Here is a 17,634-nt window from a genome sequence, read left to right as displayed (position 1 = left end):
AAGGAAGATATATTTTGACAACTACCGGGTGGACCAATACCCGTGAAGGATCCGATAACTGGACTATACCTGCTGCTACAACCTAAGGCCGACTTCACACTGGTGGGAGTAGACTGAGAGAGCTTCGTGTTTCTGAAAACGGAGGACCTCAGGCACTGTTGGGGAAGGAGTCCACTAATCTGCCCAGCACGATTGCCGGTCTTCTCCCTCCATAGACCGTCTCGCCATACACTACTGTTCAAGAAACTATAAGAGAAGGCGAACACCTTGTGAGCGTGGCGGATGCTGGTAACGAGATTCAAGCTTACGTAGAGCTGGAGGGAGGAGTCGAACGAGTGGTTATACAGTTTGCTCGAGCCAGTCAAGCTGAATTGCACCGCCGTGGCATGAGAGCACCCACCGACACAGAGAGATCCTGGAGACAACCAACCAGCGAATGCAGGGGCACCACTTGTTCCCTATCGTCCGCCGAGCGTGAAGACGCGAAGCTCCGGAGAGCCCGGTGGAGAGTTGGGAAGTGACAAGCGAGTGGTGGGTCCTCCGCAAGGCGGTAGAACCCACTTTAACGGGGGGGTAAGTGTAAAGGGAGAGCATTTAATTTGTAAATAATAATTGAATAATTAGTAGGAAAAAATGCAATTGTTAAGTTAAACTGCTGACGGCACGGCTGGTAGCGGCCGAGAGCAATGTACCGTGTGAGAGAGAGAGAGAGAATAGCGAGCGCGTGGTGTATAATGTATAGACAGCGGCAGAGTTAGTTAGAGTGTGTGAGAGGAAACAAGTGTTATGCGTTTGATGGGATTGTTTTGCTGTGAGTATTGAACATAAATTTTTACGCATTGCTTCCGGCCGAGGCTAACTGTTGCCGTAGTGAGGGAGAAGTACATTTGCTAGAGTGTAGATTAACAAAAGATAACCGATAGTATTAATAATAATAATAATAGTAATAATAATAATAATAATAACAACAGTAATAATAATAGAATGTTTGAGAATAAGGGCCCAACTTTGTTGATTTAATTTGTAATTTGCCTATTTAATCTTACTTTTATGTTATCTTATAGTTTCTTCAGTTTCGTTTATATTTCTATTGTTAATTATGTTTTTGGAAGTATTAGTTTGGTTTTGTATTAATGAGCTCAACTCTTTGTATGCGATTTTCTAATTGGTGTATTGGGACCAACAATAAATCAGTGTATTCATAGCCTGACGAGTTATTTGTACCCCCCTGCTGAGCGAGCGAAATTCCCCTTGCCCTGATCGCCCTTAACGGCGCTCGGTCACATTATCAAAATTAAAATTATTTGGCGTCATGGTAGCCGAGCGGTTAGAGGCGAGAACTGCAAAGCTAATAAGTATGGCACTGGGATCGATTCCCAGACTAGGCCTTGAATTTTATTTAGCTTCTTAATATGAGAACTTTTTCGTAAAGTATGTTAGCTGTCCGCCTCCGTCCGTGACGTAGTTGGAAGTAAAGCCCGCCTGAAAAAATAGGCATTACTTTACTTATACTCTCATACAGGAACGTCATTTTAGAGGGAAGCCTACCGCATACTACATATAAATGCCCTTAAATGCATTTACCTGTTATAGGCTTGCACAGTGTACAGTAAACATAACCCGTTTTATGAAAATCGTAGGAGTCATTTTCGAGCTTATCCTTAAAATGTGAAAGATCGGAGGTAATTTTATAGTTAAATTTGCATTCAGGTTTCTCAGTGCCCTTGCTACATTGTTATTGGGCTGCCACAATCAAATAGATGGACATGAGATGGCGTCATCATTACTTTTTTTTGTCTAGTCAATGAGGTTTAAACAGAAAATTAAGCCTAAGTAACTTCTTGAGCAGATTAAATGGAGTTAGAATGATCTAAAGAAACTTAGAGGCGCTGATTACCGGATATGGTGTTCTGACCGTGTGCTGCTCTTATAAGTGAAGATAATTCGGCAAAACGATGTTAACAAACTTATGATCGAGTCGCTTCACAGAATTTATAGTAAATTTACTCAAGGAATACCACTGACTGAGAATGTTTGTGCAATTCGGAGAGGAGACTTTTTATAAATCCTTGTTTTTGACAGATTTCTAAAGGTATTATCAGGAGTCTGTGCAGATTTAAATGTAACCAGTATGAAGATTAAATGTAAGAGTTAAATGAAAGATAGGGTTTCCTATCAGGAAAGTTAGGAGTCCATCATCCTAAATCACAATTAATTAAAAAATGGCCTTCATAATTACTTTATTAATAGATACTTTTAGTTTTATAATTTCTGGTACCTACGAGTATTTGAGAGTAAGGCAGCCATTAATAATGACAGCCATGTGTCACAAAAGTATTGGAGATGGTTCAACTGTACAATAGTAATGATTGGTTGGAGCACGTTCAGTCTGCGTTGCTAGGATACTAGTGAATGGTAAACAAAACAGGAATTCTAATAATTGAGACTGCCAATAAACAGGCAGAGTAACGAGCACGCTTCCAAAGTGGCTACCTAGCGTAACCGCACATGGGCTGCTCATTACTCAATTCCAGTTGCTCACTTCTCTTTATGCAAATTCTCCTTTTATACTCTCTTCTGAGCTTTCCAACTCAAGCGAAATTAGATTTTTATTTTATTTTTTCCTTATTTTAATTGGATCAATTTACATTTCTCATAACCTGCAAAATAACAGTTTAAAATGTTATTGTTCTCTCCTTCAGATATAATTGTTACGTACTAAGCATAAATAAACAAAAACTCTTTTAATAAGTAACATTGAATTTTTTCACTTTTTTATAATTAATTATGGCGTTAATGACATGAAAAATTGTTCCGATCCGATTTATTGTAATATCGCGAATTAATTAATTACCTACAATCATGCTGGGTTTGCTTTATTGCATTGCATTGTCCAAGTTGGAGCCTAATGTGTGAGTCCAAGTTAATAAAATATAAGATGCAATGAAAAAAATTAGCAATAATGTTTTTTGAAACGTCGCAGTGAGTGAAAACCATCTAATTGAAGATAATGCGTCAAATAACATCAACAATACGAGTAGTTGCAAACACCAAACATTTGAAACAATAATTTGTCCATCAAGTTAGCAATAATTCTTCCATTTTCTGACATTTTCCACAATAGTATAGTTTAAAGGTACTAGAGCCTTTTTGCTGCGCGACCCAACTCATTTCTTTGAAGTCGTACTGCGACCCGATTGTTTATTTTACTATTTATTATATAAAAGTACTTTATCACCACTATACTGTATTATTTACTCGTTTTAATATACCTATCAGGGTAAGTATATTAAAACCTAAGTACTTATCGGTCAAATAATTGGTAACCTTAACTTTAAAGTCACGTTAAACTATAGATTTTTTCATTAAATAATGTAACCCCTATTGTTTACTTGAGCTTTACTCTGTACAAATCGATTAACTCCAATTTTGGAAATACGAGTATGTATCTAAATTTAAGTGTCAAAGCACGTGGTACAGTCATAGGTTTTTTTTAAGGTAAGTGAGGGGAAGATGCAAGTATCGTCATATTTTGCATATCTACAACTGGATGACAGCAATTCCCACGTTAAAGTGTGTAGTAAACAACTGTGAATACCGTGCTAGTGAGTATTTCTATTTATATCTAGTTTAATCGTCGTTAATCTGAAAATTCAACTCTTTGAACTTGGTGAGTACCCATGTTATAATATTTCGTTGTCGATACTTAAGGTTTGGTGACGGATTGACTAGATTAAACGTAATAATTCCGTGATATTTGTGTCGTGTACATCTTGATGAGTACGTGTTAGCTTGAAACAACATGACTGAAGCCTTAGTACAAAAACAAACCTATGTGGCGTCTTCCTCCAGTGCTTGGGGTAAGATGCCACCTATTGAACTGTTTCAATTTCATATTGATTCTCTTTCATAATTACATTATAATGATATATTTTATAATATAAAATCAATATAAAACAATTACTGACAAACGAAATATAGTTTTTGTATAATACATTAATATTATTAACCCCTGAGCCGTCACCTTATATGAAGTGCCATAAGTCGTCACCTCGGGTCATATTGACCCAGCATTAAAAACTATTAAATAAAAAGGAAAACTAACTAATATCATGTTATAGGGAATAGAAATCGAAGACAAAACTTTTTGGCAGCAGGCCCTTAACAACCCCGACGCAGAATCACTAGACTTCAATTTGGGTCTTTGCTGAGCGCCGCGTGAAATAGGGCAGTCACTGTTGGAAATGGCAGCGTGGGATTTTCTGCATGCGGAATTTATCCATACGATCCACAAAAAATTCCAGAACATGCTTATACCATTTCTTACAATTTATATTTATAATATTTATAATAAATTTTCCAAATAATAAAGGTTAACACCATTAAACGACAAAACAAATTTGAACGTTTAATAATAAATAACTTATTTCAGAAACCATTTCATTATTACCAAAAAGAAATTTTAAATGTTAAAACTGTTTTTTTGGATTGTTAAATATGAATTAAAATATTTTTTTTTTAAAGTCTTTTATTGGGATTTACTACTGCAACGATTGTTGCAACAAGCGAATGCGGTACCTGATAAAAAAATACGGTGAAAATCACGAGTAGAGAAGGCACCCAGTGGTGTCACTCCAGTAACGTGCTTCATTGCATTGCACGACCATCTTCTCTTCAATCTCCTTAGAGGATTACCTGGTAATGTGGAGGAAGATAGGTGTTCTATGAGAGGGTTAGGATGAACTGCTGTAGAGAAATGAAATTTGAGAAAACGAGTGTTAGCCAGATCTGTAATGAAAGGAATTTTGAGGTCATTATGGATAGTGAAGCTAGCTAGATACATAGAACGGAGCGTTAAGAAGTTTTCGAAGTATTTTTTAACTGTAATGCCTGGAGGCGTAGTGAGTTGGAACGCTTAGTCGATCTCCATACATCGATACCGCATGACCAAATAGGTCGCAGTAACAGTAGATAAAGAGTTTTTTGTTATGTAGGTTGAGTTTAGATCGTTTGTCAAGTAGTCTGGTGAGAAGTTTGTTGCGTTGGTTAATTTCTTGTCTAGTATAGAGATTCCATGTCAACCATTTGTCTAGGTGCAGTCCAAGGTAGCGTACTTTGTAAAATATTTAAAATATAAAACAGAAGATTGGTCTATCAGTATTTGAAAAATATATGTTCTCTTCCGAACGTTTTATTCACCAGAATGTTCACTTATGTTTGACCTCTAAATGAGATTAGTTGTAATTTCATTAATACCTTGGAGTTTGTTTTATAACAACATTTTTTACTAAAAATAGTTCTTTTTTGTTTTTTGTTTTACAGTTCCAGTCGGCAGATGAGAAACCAAGCCGAGAAACAGCGTCGAGACAAACTGAACCAGTTTATTAGTGAGTTGGCCGTATTGGTGCCAATGGTGGCCAGTTCAGCGAAGAAACTAGACAAGACCAGCATCCTGAGGCTCAGCGCTAGTTACCTGAGGATGCATCATGGTAAACATACAATACTATTTCCTATGTTTTACTGAATTATAGACATTTGGCGTGCCAAGGAGGTTTTTGTGTAGTGGTTATATTTATCTATTTATTCATACTGAATGTACGAGAAAAAAAGTGACAAAGTTGATTTGAAGCAAAAGTCACCATAAAACTAACAAATTATGGTAAATATTGTGCGCTGCAAAAAAATGTTAGTAGTCAAATATATCTTTGATAATAATATAGATTCACTAAGCGAGAATACATTCTTTATGAGCCTGTAATTCTCGGTTTTATTTAGGCAAAGGATAACTTCACTCGACAAGAATAAGAACATGTCCCAAAATCATTTTTCCTATGTTAAGTTCATAGTTGAAAAACTAATCATGATGATTGGTAGGGAAAAATGAACTACTGCTAACTAGTGATTTTACTGTTGTTCGCAATATGCTGAAAAACCATCCCAATGACAATAGAATTCTGAATGGTATCCCGAAGTTTGATAGAAGATGTCTAAACTCCTCAGGAATAGCAGTAAACCAAAAAATAATTCTCGAAACTCTTACGGCTCTTTATTCAAACTTATTTATTTTGATATTTAGATCATTTTGGGTTTTATAGGAATATTTTAGTGAATTTATTGATTGGGTGGGTAGACATTTTTTGGTTATCGACCTTTTGCTGCTTATCGAGCCACTCCAGTTATTTTTCTTGCTTTAAGACATGAAAATCATATTATATATTACAGATGATATGTAATTCTTAAATGTAAATTAACTTTTCATTAGTTACTTAATTGGATAATGGTTGCGATACAATAGAATGTTCTAATGGATGTTGCATTCATAAAATTGTTAATGCTAATGCCAAATTGCGGAAATGTTTGCTACATTGCACATTGTAGATCTCATTAATCACTGTTTTCATTTTAATCCGATTTAATGTTGATTTTATCATAATGTATGTATTTAAAGTTTTTAAATTAGTTCAACAATTCTCCATTCTATGAAAATTCATCGCAGTAAAGTTGATCCCAAAACTCATTTTATTACTAACCTCTTTGGTCTTATACCATTAATGGGCAAATTATTGGACAAGATTAGATTAGATTAGATAATAGATGGGACGGGACCTAGCCCCACGGCACCGCAGCCACAAAAGACTTATTGTGCCAGCCCCTTCTTAGTTCTTAAGCAAACCCTCCCCTCCTAAAGAGGTTGAGGACTTTCCCTACTAGTTCTTTTTGCGCTACTATCTCCTTCGGCCTCAGCGTTCCAAAGGTTTCATAGCGCAAACGCTCGATTGCAACGCAATCGAACAGCAAGTGAGAGACCGTTTCCTTCTCTTCCTGACATAATCAGCACAACGGTTCCGAGCTGATAAGCCCCACCTTGTGCAGATGATTCCTGAACCTACTGTGCCCCGTGAATAGACCTGTAATCAGAGTAATCTGATTTCTACCCAAGTACAGGGTCTCTTTGGCTATTTGCTAACACAGCCAAGGCATCATAGTCTTGCTGTGTTTAACCCCAGGACACATAACCCAGTTCTTTTCGTGCTCCCTCCAGATCCAATCTCTGAGAGCCGCACGAACCGAACCCCTAGTGATCCCCAGGACAGGCTTTGGACCGATGAAAGAAGTAATTATTGGACAAACTTTTTCTTAAATTGTTTTTGATTTCGCCTTTTTTCAGTATTCATCGTCTTGCAGTTCTAGTTATTTACTCTTTTTAGCGGAAACAGGTATTGCTCAGGGGTGCCTTGCTTGACATTTTACAAGCATTTGATCGGGTCTGGCATCCAAATTAATTGTGGAAGATCAGATTAAATTCTTTCTCATATTTACTACCAGATTGTCATATCCTTATCCTTTTACCGTATACTTCGGTTTTACTCTTCCTTTATCTCGATGGAGGTTAGGGTTTCTCAAAGCAATATTCCTTGGATCTATCCTCTTCATTATATGCACTTCAGATCTTCTATCAGATCCCAATACTTCAGTCTTCAATACGCGGACGACATAGCTATTATCCTTCCTTATTCTGATGCCGTACAGCCAACACGCATCTACTTAATTTTTTGAAACAAAAATTTAAAGTGAATATTAATAAATGCCCGAGTATTATAACTTTCATTCACTGACTACTACTTCTCCTCATGTTTGCCGCACTTCCTTCCGCCGACAAGCGACTAGAACTCTAATAGACAAACGACTGACGTGGTCGCATGCAAAATATAAACTAAAGAATCGCTACTATTTTCTAGCTCGACAACATTAATAAGCGATAATGACCAGCCAAATACGGTTACACAATCCACTACTAAAACCGATTTAGACTCACAGATTCGAAACTATCGCTAATTTTTCTAAATTCTTTGCCAAATAACTGACGCTGTATAGCACGTCTCCAAGTAAAAAAATGTAAGAATAGATTTCATATTTACAACATACTAGTTATTAAATAAGTTCCAGTAGTTCCAACAAGTATGTTAAAATATCAATCTTAAAAGGATAAATTATAGTTTGCAAAAATTGTAAGTAAAGTAGAAGATAGAAAGCATTGAAGAAGGAACTGGAAGTTAAGGTTTCTAAATTTAAAATGTTTTGTCTACAATAATATGTTGAACAAGAATTCAAGAAGAATACAAGCCTCTCTCTATTGCGTGCAGACTAAAGCGAGCGTTTATTTTATTGTAGTTGGCAAAGAACAAAGTATTGCGTATACAAGGACATAACTGCGTATATGCAGTTTCATTACTTCCTTTTCGCAGCACCAATATGAAGCAGCAGAAAAATATTATCTTTGATTACTGCAGTTATTAATTTTAAAGTATTTTCTCAAATATGATTCAAGTTCTTTATGATATGTATTTAAAAAAATTAAACTATATTTCATAAGTCAAAAAACTAGGTACATTCTATGTACGTACATAATTTATTGTAAAGTTTTTGTCCTTTTACTAAAAACATTACTTACAACTAGTGCCTGCCACTAGTTATTAGATAATATGTGGGTTTGATAAATAATAAAACTCGCTAAATTTGTAAGTAATAACCTGATTTATTCACACATTACCTTTACTCACATTAACATTTACTAGCAACTAACGCTATTCATTACAGTTACTATTTACAACAGTCACAACAGTTTACTGTTACTTACTCGCTACGTAACGCCACAAAACTGTTCCACGACTGACTACTGGTCCGCACTGCACTGAATTGCACTAGTATCAGCTGCACTAACAAAGCTCTACTCACTACGTAAATACTCCACAAAACTGTTCCACGACTGACTACTGGTCCGCACTGCACTGAATTGCACTAGTCTCAGCTGCACTAACAAAGCTCTACTCACTACGTAAATACTCCACAAAACTGTTCCACGACTGACTACTGGTCCGCACTGCACTGAATTGCACTAGTCTCAGCTGCACTAACAAAGCTCTACTCACTACGTAAATACTCCACAAAACTGTTCCACGACTGACTACTGGTCCGCACTGCACTGAATTGCACTAGTCTCAGCTGCACTAACAAAGCTCTACTCACTACGTAAATACTCCACAAAACTGTTCCACGACTGACTACTGGTCCGCACTGCACTGAATTGCACTAGGCTCAGCTGCACTAACAAAGCTCTACTCACTAAATGACTAACCGCCCAACTGGCAGCAACACTGACTCTCTCAAACTGTTGCTTCCAAAGTGTCTCTCCAAAAACTAACTGACTCCAGCTGTGTCTGCCTCCCTTTAACTGCGACTGCCCCACTCCAACTCGATCGGTCTCACTCTTAACTCCAACTGTCTCACTCCCACCTGCCACTCACTGGCTGGGGAAAACACATACTACCACCACCCCAACTGGGGCCGCTCCCTTAGCTGGCTTTTACACAGCGGTGGACCGTTACAGGCTACGGTCGCTCAACTACCAGAACAATCTAGGCCTTTCTTCTCTCCTCAGGTCAACTTCGTTACAATATGTTACCGAGAAATACCGAAATTGGAGAATGCCAAGATTCACTTGGTCAATGTTGAGATTTCACTTGATGTAAGACCGAAATATTTGGTTCAAGTTGTTGCAATAAATAGAATTATATAAGGTCAATTACATAATTATGTTTATTATTGGTAAAAAACATATTTTTGTTAAGTTTTGAAATCATTCTTAATTACTGTTTTGTGATAGATGTCAAAATAGGAGGTCAGAATAGCGCATGTACTTAAATTCAACTTAAAACTGTTGAATGTAAAACTAAAAGTACTAAAATACCAACAATAAACTTAATTATGTGATAGACGTTGTACAGTCTTATTTATTGCAACAACTTAAACCAAATATTCGGCCTTTCTTCAAGCGACTATGTGAATCTCAACATTCACCGAGTAAATCTTAGACATTCTCCAATGCCTTTCTCGGTAACATATATATTACTACTGTTCTTCTGTTATTTACTTTTATCAAGAAGTTAAGAACTTCCTTTTTTAGTTACAACCTGTTAGTTGTGTAAGGGTTGATAGTCAAAAAGTGCACGAAAAAGCGTAACTTGAAAAACAGCCTACTTTGACAATTTTTTTCTTTTTTTCTATAAAAGATAAAATTCCCAAATATCCTTTAAAATATAGGGCAAATCCTTGTTTATAGAGTAAATTTTTGCAGCAACATAGATCTAATAGATTTCGAGGAAAAAGTTGCCAAAAATGAGCAAACACAGCATTTTCAGAAATTGTTCTTGTTCTTACCTTTTTTTTTTTTTTTGTGAACAACGTAGCGCCAAAACGCGTTGTTGGCTGATGGTTTAAATTTATACACTTTTTCCAAATCATTGATGATTTTTTTTTTTATAATGCTTAGTTTCTTTTTTTTAATTGACCCCTTTTCTAATGTTGCAGTTGCTAAGTCTACAAAGGAAGTCACCATAAAGAAGCTGTCTGTACCAATTAATTGGTGCCATTGCGTGCTCGATGTAAGTCATTTTCAATTTCTAATCATTACTGGGAATCATTTCTTGATAATCGTTGAATGATGCTGATTTTTTTTAACAGCGTAATATCGTTTATGTTTACGTTAATGTAAGAGGAAGTTACATCATTGTTCGAACTTACATACATATTTATATTATGCTTCAAGGTGATGATTTTTATTTTATGAGATTATATAATATAATTTTTTTAAATATTTAAATGATGAGTAAAAATTTATTCTTGAAAGTTTGAGTGCATAAAAGAAACTTTTAAGTAAAATAGTTTGTATTAAGTTTTAGTAAGAAGTATGAGTCTCTGCTTCTAAGTGCAGCACAGGAAGTAAAACAAAATTGCCAAATTAAAATGCAAAAACTCGAATCTTTTCTTACAGCTACTCTCAAATCTTCTTGAACTCTGAACATTCGAGTTTTGTTTAATTCTTACCAATTTTGCACTGTTCATAGCAGTAAATATCAATGGAACGTGATAATAGAATAAATGAATAGCATGAGGGGAGAATTCACCCATTTGTGAAACTCCCAAAGTGGTACAGATTGTACACTGGCACTTACTTCATTAAGAAGATCGCGTGGCTCCTGCGCTTCAAACGCCTGGGAGGATTTCCTGGTAGAGTAGTAAGTTGAGCTACTAGAGGATTGGGATGTGAGGTGATTGATGTGTGGAATTTAATATAACGGGATCTTACAGCTTCTGAAACATAGAGAACAAGGAAATCTCGGTGCAAGGTAGAGTTAGAGACATTGTAAGAAGCATTTAGTGATTCTACGGAGAGTTTTTGACTGGAAGGATTGGATTCTGTAGATATTGGAAGCTTTGGCTGAGTCCCAAAGTTTCATTCCGTAAGTCCAGGCAGGTTTCAGTAACATAGTGTAGATAAGTCATTTATTCTGTTGTGAGAGTTTAGATCGCTTGTCGAGAAGTCTAGAGAGAAGTTTGAATCGTCTGTTCAGTTCTTTCCATTTGAGTCTAGTACGAGGGGGTACCCAAAAATAACCGGAATTGCGTTGCCGCGCATGGAGCTTATGTAGTACGCATTTCTGCCGCTAGACGTGTATAGCGCAATTCCTTGCCAGTTCAGTCCTGCCTGTGTTGTCTGCCTGGCTTGTTCTGTTCATCTGCAGTGATTGTTTTTACCAGCGCTGTTTTGTTCTTTTTTCGTTTTTTATGATGGCAAGTTTAAGTGAACAACGTGCAGCTCTGAAATTTTGTTTTCTACTCGGCAAAAATGCTGCTGAAAGTGTTTTAATGTTGAAAACAGCTTACAAAGATGACGCTATGGGAAAAACTCAAGTATACGAGTGGTTTACTCGGTTTAAAAATGGCGACATGTCGATTGATGACAAACCTTGTTCTGGACGTCCATCAACTGCCCGAATCGACGAAAATGTTGAAAAAATTCGAGAGCTGGTGTTCACAGACCGTCGACAGACAATTGATCAACTGTAAGAGAGTAGTGGGTTATCTTGGAGCTCGGTTCAGCGAATTTTAACGGAAGATTTGGGGATGAAAAGGGTTGCTGCCAAGTTTGTTCCTCGAGTTCTGACTGACAATCAAAAAGAACATCGAGTTGAAACATGTCGTGCTTTGAAACAACAGCTTGAAACTGATCCAGACTTTCTGTCAAAGGTCATTACTGGGTGATGAGTCATGGTGCTATGGTTATGACCCAGAAACAAAGCAACAGTCGAGCCAATGGAAGACGTCATCTTCACCCCGACCAAAAAAAATGTCGTCAAGTCAAGTCAAACATCAAAACAATGCTGATTTGCTTTTTTGATGCCAAAGGCGTAGTCCATTCAGAGTTTGTCCCCCCCAGGTCAGACCGTCAATCAAACCTTGTATTTGGAAGTTTTGAAAAGATTGCGCAATAGTGTTCGCCAAAAAAGACCCGATTTGTGGCAAACAGGAGACTGGTTCTTCCACCTGCACACACAGCCATCTCTGTTACACAGTTTTTGGCTAAAAATGGCATGGTTCCGCTGCCCCACGCACCTTACTCGCCTGACCTGGCTCCGTGCGACTTTTTCTTATTTCCACGCATGAAAAAGGGCATGAAAGGTCACCGATTTGACAACATTGAAGAGGTCAAGAAAAAAACGAAGAAGGAGCTGTCAGCCATTTCTAAAGATGACTACAAAAAATGTTTCGAACAGTGGAAGCACCGGTGGGACAAATGTATTAGTTGTAATGGAGAGTATTTTGAAGGGGATAAGGTTGTTCTGTAAAAAATTTGTAAATAAATAGCTTTTAAAAAATAATTCCGGTTTTTTTTGGGTACCCCCTCGTATGTGGATTCCAGTTTAGGCGTTTGTCCATGAAGAGTCCTAGGTACTTAACACGTAAACGGGTGGAAGAATAGTTCACCTTAGGGAGAATGTAATGTAACTACATTTGTCAAAAAAAAATGTTAAAATAAGAGTTACAGATCTGACTTTTATACAATAGGGCAGCGTGTTTAGATAGAATTTAGTGAAGTGGTTTTTCAGTCTAACCAATTTGAGCCAAAACCTTATTTTACCATCCTCTGATGATTGCTAAGCGTAATGTTAAGTTTTAATTTTCTGCCATGATTTATTTTCGAACTATGGTAGAACTACATACATACTTGCTTTATACATAAGTGTAGTGTATAACTTGTAAATGAATGGCTTCTGATCAGGGTTACAGATTGGAAGAAACCAATTTTGTAAAAACCTTCTCCAATTTTTTATTTTTAATCTATTCAGGGAAGTTGGAAAACGATATTTCGGTTGAAATCCGCAAATGGGAATCTGCACCAGAGTAATTAGAATAATTATGATTGGTACCATATTAGAAGCAATAAAATAAAACAAAACAGAAAGTAAATAAATATTTCCTGTTTTTTGATATTCTGCCGGTTGACTAACAAACTGAAGGAGAACGTTCAACAGGTTGCTTTTTGGGAATACGGTTAGGGAGAACTGGAAGTGAAAAATGGGCGAACTTCAAGGCTGCAAGTTTTGCTTTTGTTTTTTTATTAAATTTTGAAAGTGTTCATTAATTTTTTTACGTCCATCTTCAAACAGAAAACATTTCCATAATCTTTTTTTTAATTTTAAGTTTGGTTTCATAGATTTTTACTTTCTTTTATTTATGTTTGTTTCCTGAAAGTATTATTTTGAAACAACTCTGAAACAAAATAGAAAATTCTTTCTTTACATTGGTATTAACGAAAATAAATGTAATTACTTTGCATACTCCTTAAGGCGAACTATCCTTCCACCCGTTTACCTAAACCTCACTCCTCTTCCCACAACAGATGGTGTTAAGTACCTAGGATTCTTAATGGACAAAAGCCTAACCTGGAATCCACTTACTAGACTCAAACGGAAAGAACTGAACAGACGATAATAATAATAATATAATAATAATAAGTAAGTTTATTTCACATAATACCATAAAAAGAAAGAAATACATTCATTAATACATATGAAAACTTAATACGGCAAGGATAACCGTCTGCCGGGGTTTGGTTAGATACAATTATGGCAGTGCCTTTTATAATATATATAATATAAATTCAACAAAATATTACCATTAATTTCAAAATTTATTTACTACAAATTTAATAATAATAATAGTGACTATTAACTGAAAATTAAAAAGAGAAACAAATATAAGAAAAGAGAGAGATAAATTACAATTTTGTTATTAAATACAAATCAAAAGACATCCAAAACTGCTAATAGATAAAACAATTCATTATTGAACAATATTTATATTGTATTCGTTGAAGAACTACTGAATACTAAATCTAGGGCTAGTGCGTTTATAATTAACAAATAGTATATAAGACAAATTTAAAAATTAAATTCATTTTTTATTATTCTCCTGTATTGCCATGCTGCAACCACGTATCTAATTAGGTGAGACCAATCAGGACCGTTCAGCAGATTGAGGAAGAAACCGAACGAAAGAAATCTTTCCCCAAACACAGATAAACGGTAGGGAGCAAGAATAGGGCACTCTGCAACAAAGTGAAAGGTGTCCTCCTTTACCCTATAATTACAAAGAGAACATTCCTCCTCTCTGTCAAGGTTGTAAGGTTTATGGTTGAGGTTCAGCAATTCTCCTCTCAGCTTTAATATCCACCTTATCTCAGTAATACCGTTTTCCATCCCGCCACCACCAGTCAAATCTGCGCACCTGACCTCGTGGTCAAGCAACTTGTAAATCGTATATCTATGTGAAGCCTGCGCCCTTTCAAGTTGGTTCAGCAAAAAACCCTTCCTCAACCAAGCAATAATGGACTGAAAGCGTGAAGGGAGTCCCTCACGCTCCAGAACGCCCAACCTCAGATTAACCTGAGCCCGCTCAGCCAAAACGTTCCAACTTTTAGCCCATGATATACCCACTCTTACGATCTCCTCAGCAACTATCCTGGGAAACCTCGATTGATCCATATTTAACACCTTTACTAGATACCGACTATTTAATGCCAAGGTATAAAAGAATATAGGCTCAAGGCCAGTTTCTAAGTGAAGTATGTATGATGGAGTAAAATTTGGCAAAGCAAATATTTTTCTTATGAAAAACCACAGGACTCTCTCCACCTCACGGAACTCCTCTGACCCCCAAACTTGAGCTGCGTAACAAAGAATAGAACGCGACACCGCATTAAATACTTGGAGTTTCGCTTTCAGAGGTATTTGAGGCTGCATTATCGCTCCTCTCCAAATAACATTTAACGCAAGTTTAGCTGACGAGGATTTATCGAGAAAATGAGGTTTTAAATTCAATTGAGAGGTCAACAACACACCCAAATAGACAAAACGATTTACTACCTCTATCTCCTGGGTCTTGTACGTCCAGCGCTCTCTAGCTCCAAGTCTACCTCCATTGCGAAACACAACCACTTTGGACTTATCAATGTTCACTTGAAGGTTCCACCTTTCGCAATACCGCTCCAGCTTCAGTATGTTTCTCTGTAGGGCTCGCGGACTATCAGCAATCAGTACTATATCATCCGCATATAGTATAATTTTAATTACCTGACTTCCTACCTGCACTCCTGATTCAAATTCATCCTCCAAGTCATTTATAAATAATGCGAATAGGAGTGGGCTAAGTAGACAGCCTTGTCGTACTCCAGTATTCACACTAAAAGTCTCTGTTCTACCTTGCGGAGTCCAGACCGAAGAAACCGATCCCCTATACATATTTTTTAGGGCAGTAATGAACCGTGAAGAAATTCCACAATTGAACAACTTCAAATAGAGAGCATCCCTATCTACAGTGTCGAATGCAGCCTTTAGGTCCACAAAGAAAGCATATAGTTTCCTCCCTTTCCTATGTAACTGTATACGAACCAAATTAAACAGAACAAATATGCAATCAACCGTGGAGTAGCCCTTCCTGAAGCCAGCCTGACACTCTTTAAGGATCTGATTTGAATTAACAAATAATTCCAGCCTGTTCAATAAGAGCCCACAGAAAAGTTTACCGATACAATTAAAAAATGACAAACCTCGATAATTTGAACAGACGATTCAAACTTCTCTCTAGACTTCTCGACAAGCGATCTAAACTCTCACTACAGAATAAACGACTTATCTACACTATGATACTGTGAAACCTGCCTGGACTTAGGGAATGGAACTTTGAGGCTCAGCCAAAGCTTCCAATATCTACAGAATCCAATCCTTCCAGTCAAAAACTCTCCGTCGAATCGCTAATGCTCCTTACTTTGTTTCCAATCATACCTTGCACCGAGATTTCCTTGTTCCTTATGTTTCAGAAGCTGTAAGATCCCGTTACATTAAATTCCACACATCAATCACCTCACATCCTAATCCTTTAGTAGCTCAACTTACCACTCTACCAGGAAATCCTCCCAGGCGGTTGAAGCGCAGGTGGCCACGCGATCTTCTAAATGAAGTAAGAGCCAATGTACAATAGTGAACTGTACCATTTTGGGAGTTTCACCAATGGGTGAATTCTCCCCTCATGCATCCATGTATCTATTCCATTATCATGTTGTATCAGCTTCACTTGTCGCAGAATTATTCTGCAGTTGTGAAAATAAATAAAAAAAAAATTTGTATTATTACAGTTTAAGAATAATGTTAAAGACAGTTTTTGCAAAGGCACGGTTTAACATAATATCATTCACAGCTTAACATGTGAAACAGTGAGAAAGTACAATAATTATGTTTAAAGAACATCCTGCCATAGGCTAACTCTTATTAAGTAGAGTCCCAAGGAAAGTATGTAGAGATAACAACATTCAATGTTTTGACGCAGTTCGGTGTTTTCTTTCTTTATTTCCTGAAACTACGCTGGCATTATGTAACTGATTGTAGTTCTAATGCCTCAGTTTTAATGAAAACAAAAAGTTTGTGGTTTAAACGGCCTTCAAGTAATTGAACTTTAACCACCATGAAGGATATGTCAGCATCGTCAACGTAACCTACGAGGAGCGCCTGAAAAGTTCGTGGCCCGACCCCAGAAGTAGTGACTGTGGGTCAGTCAGTTCTCAACATAGTCCTCCTTTGAGGGTCATACATCTATGGGCATCGCTCTTGGAGTTTCATTGTTCCACTGTGGTGGAAAGTTCCGTCTACTGCGGCACCACTGTGCACAGCATCTTCAATTGATGTCTGGGCTCGCTTGACATGTTCAACCCACTTTTCCACCATTGCATATGAAGGAGCATTGTCTCCCTAATATCTTCAGCATGTCCTTGTGAATTTGCTGTGGTGTCTGTCCTTTTTTTCAAAAGGTTTGCCTTTGCATTTTTCAGTTTCACTACCTAACTTTAAAATGCTCTTAATGTTGCACCTTTCAAATAACTAAATGCAATAACATATTACATTGCAAAACAAGACCATGCGAAAAAGCATTCCAGTGTGGGCTACAAACTTATCAGGCGCCACTTGCTGTGATTAATAAACCACTTCTTTTTAAAAAAAAAATTCTGGACACCTCAACAAGAGCATATCCAGCGTTAACTCAAAATCGAATTGCTCGCAATGCTTCTTTCCCGTAATAATAAATGGACAAAAGTAAAAATAGAATCCAAATTGTTAACAATATTCACAGTAAATTTAATATTAACATTTAAAAAAATGGATTAATCACTGAAAATAAACTAGACTAAAAATGATTAAATACGTGTTTTTTTATTTTTTCGAAATTTCCCGCCGTTAAAAA

At 36.8% G+C, this 17,634-nt stretch overlaps 1 protein-coding gene across 2 annotated transcripts in view; it reads left to right on the top strand.

The window, feature by feature from the left end:
• The window catches only part of LOC141449241 (basic helix-loop-helix ARNT-like protein 1), a 186,697-nt gene that overhangs the window by 121,364 nt on the left and 47,699 nt on the right, over window positions 1-17,634 (top strand). For both annotated transcript variants that reach the window (XM_074118470.1, XM_074118469.1), the window contains 2 exons: window positions 5,323-5,489; window positions 10,369-10,442. In XM_074118470.1, the coding sequence (XP_073974571.1) occupies window positions 5,323-5,489; window positions 10,369-10,442 (241 nt within the window). The remainder of the gene's footprint in view (window positions 1-5,322; window positions 5,490-10,368; window positions 10,443-17,634) is intronic.

Source organism: Rhodnius prolixus, unplaced genomic scaffold, assembly GCF_049639745.1.
Source record: "Rhodnius prolixus isolate KJV_2025 unplaced genomic scaffold, Rpr scaffold_2, whole genome shotgun sequence".
Taxonomy (NCBI): Eukaryota; Metazoa; Arthropoda; class Insecta; order Hemiptera; family Reduviidae; genus Rhodnius; species Rhodnius prolixus.
This window is presented reverse-complemented; position numbering and strand designations above follow the sequence as displayed.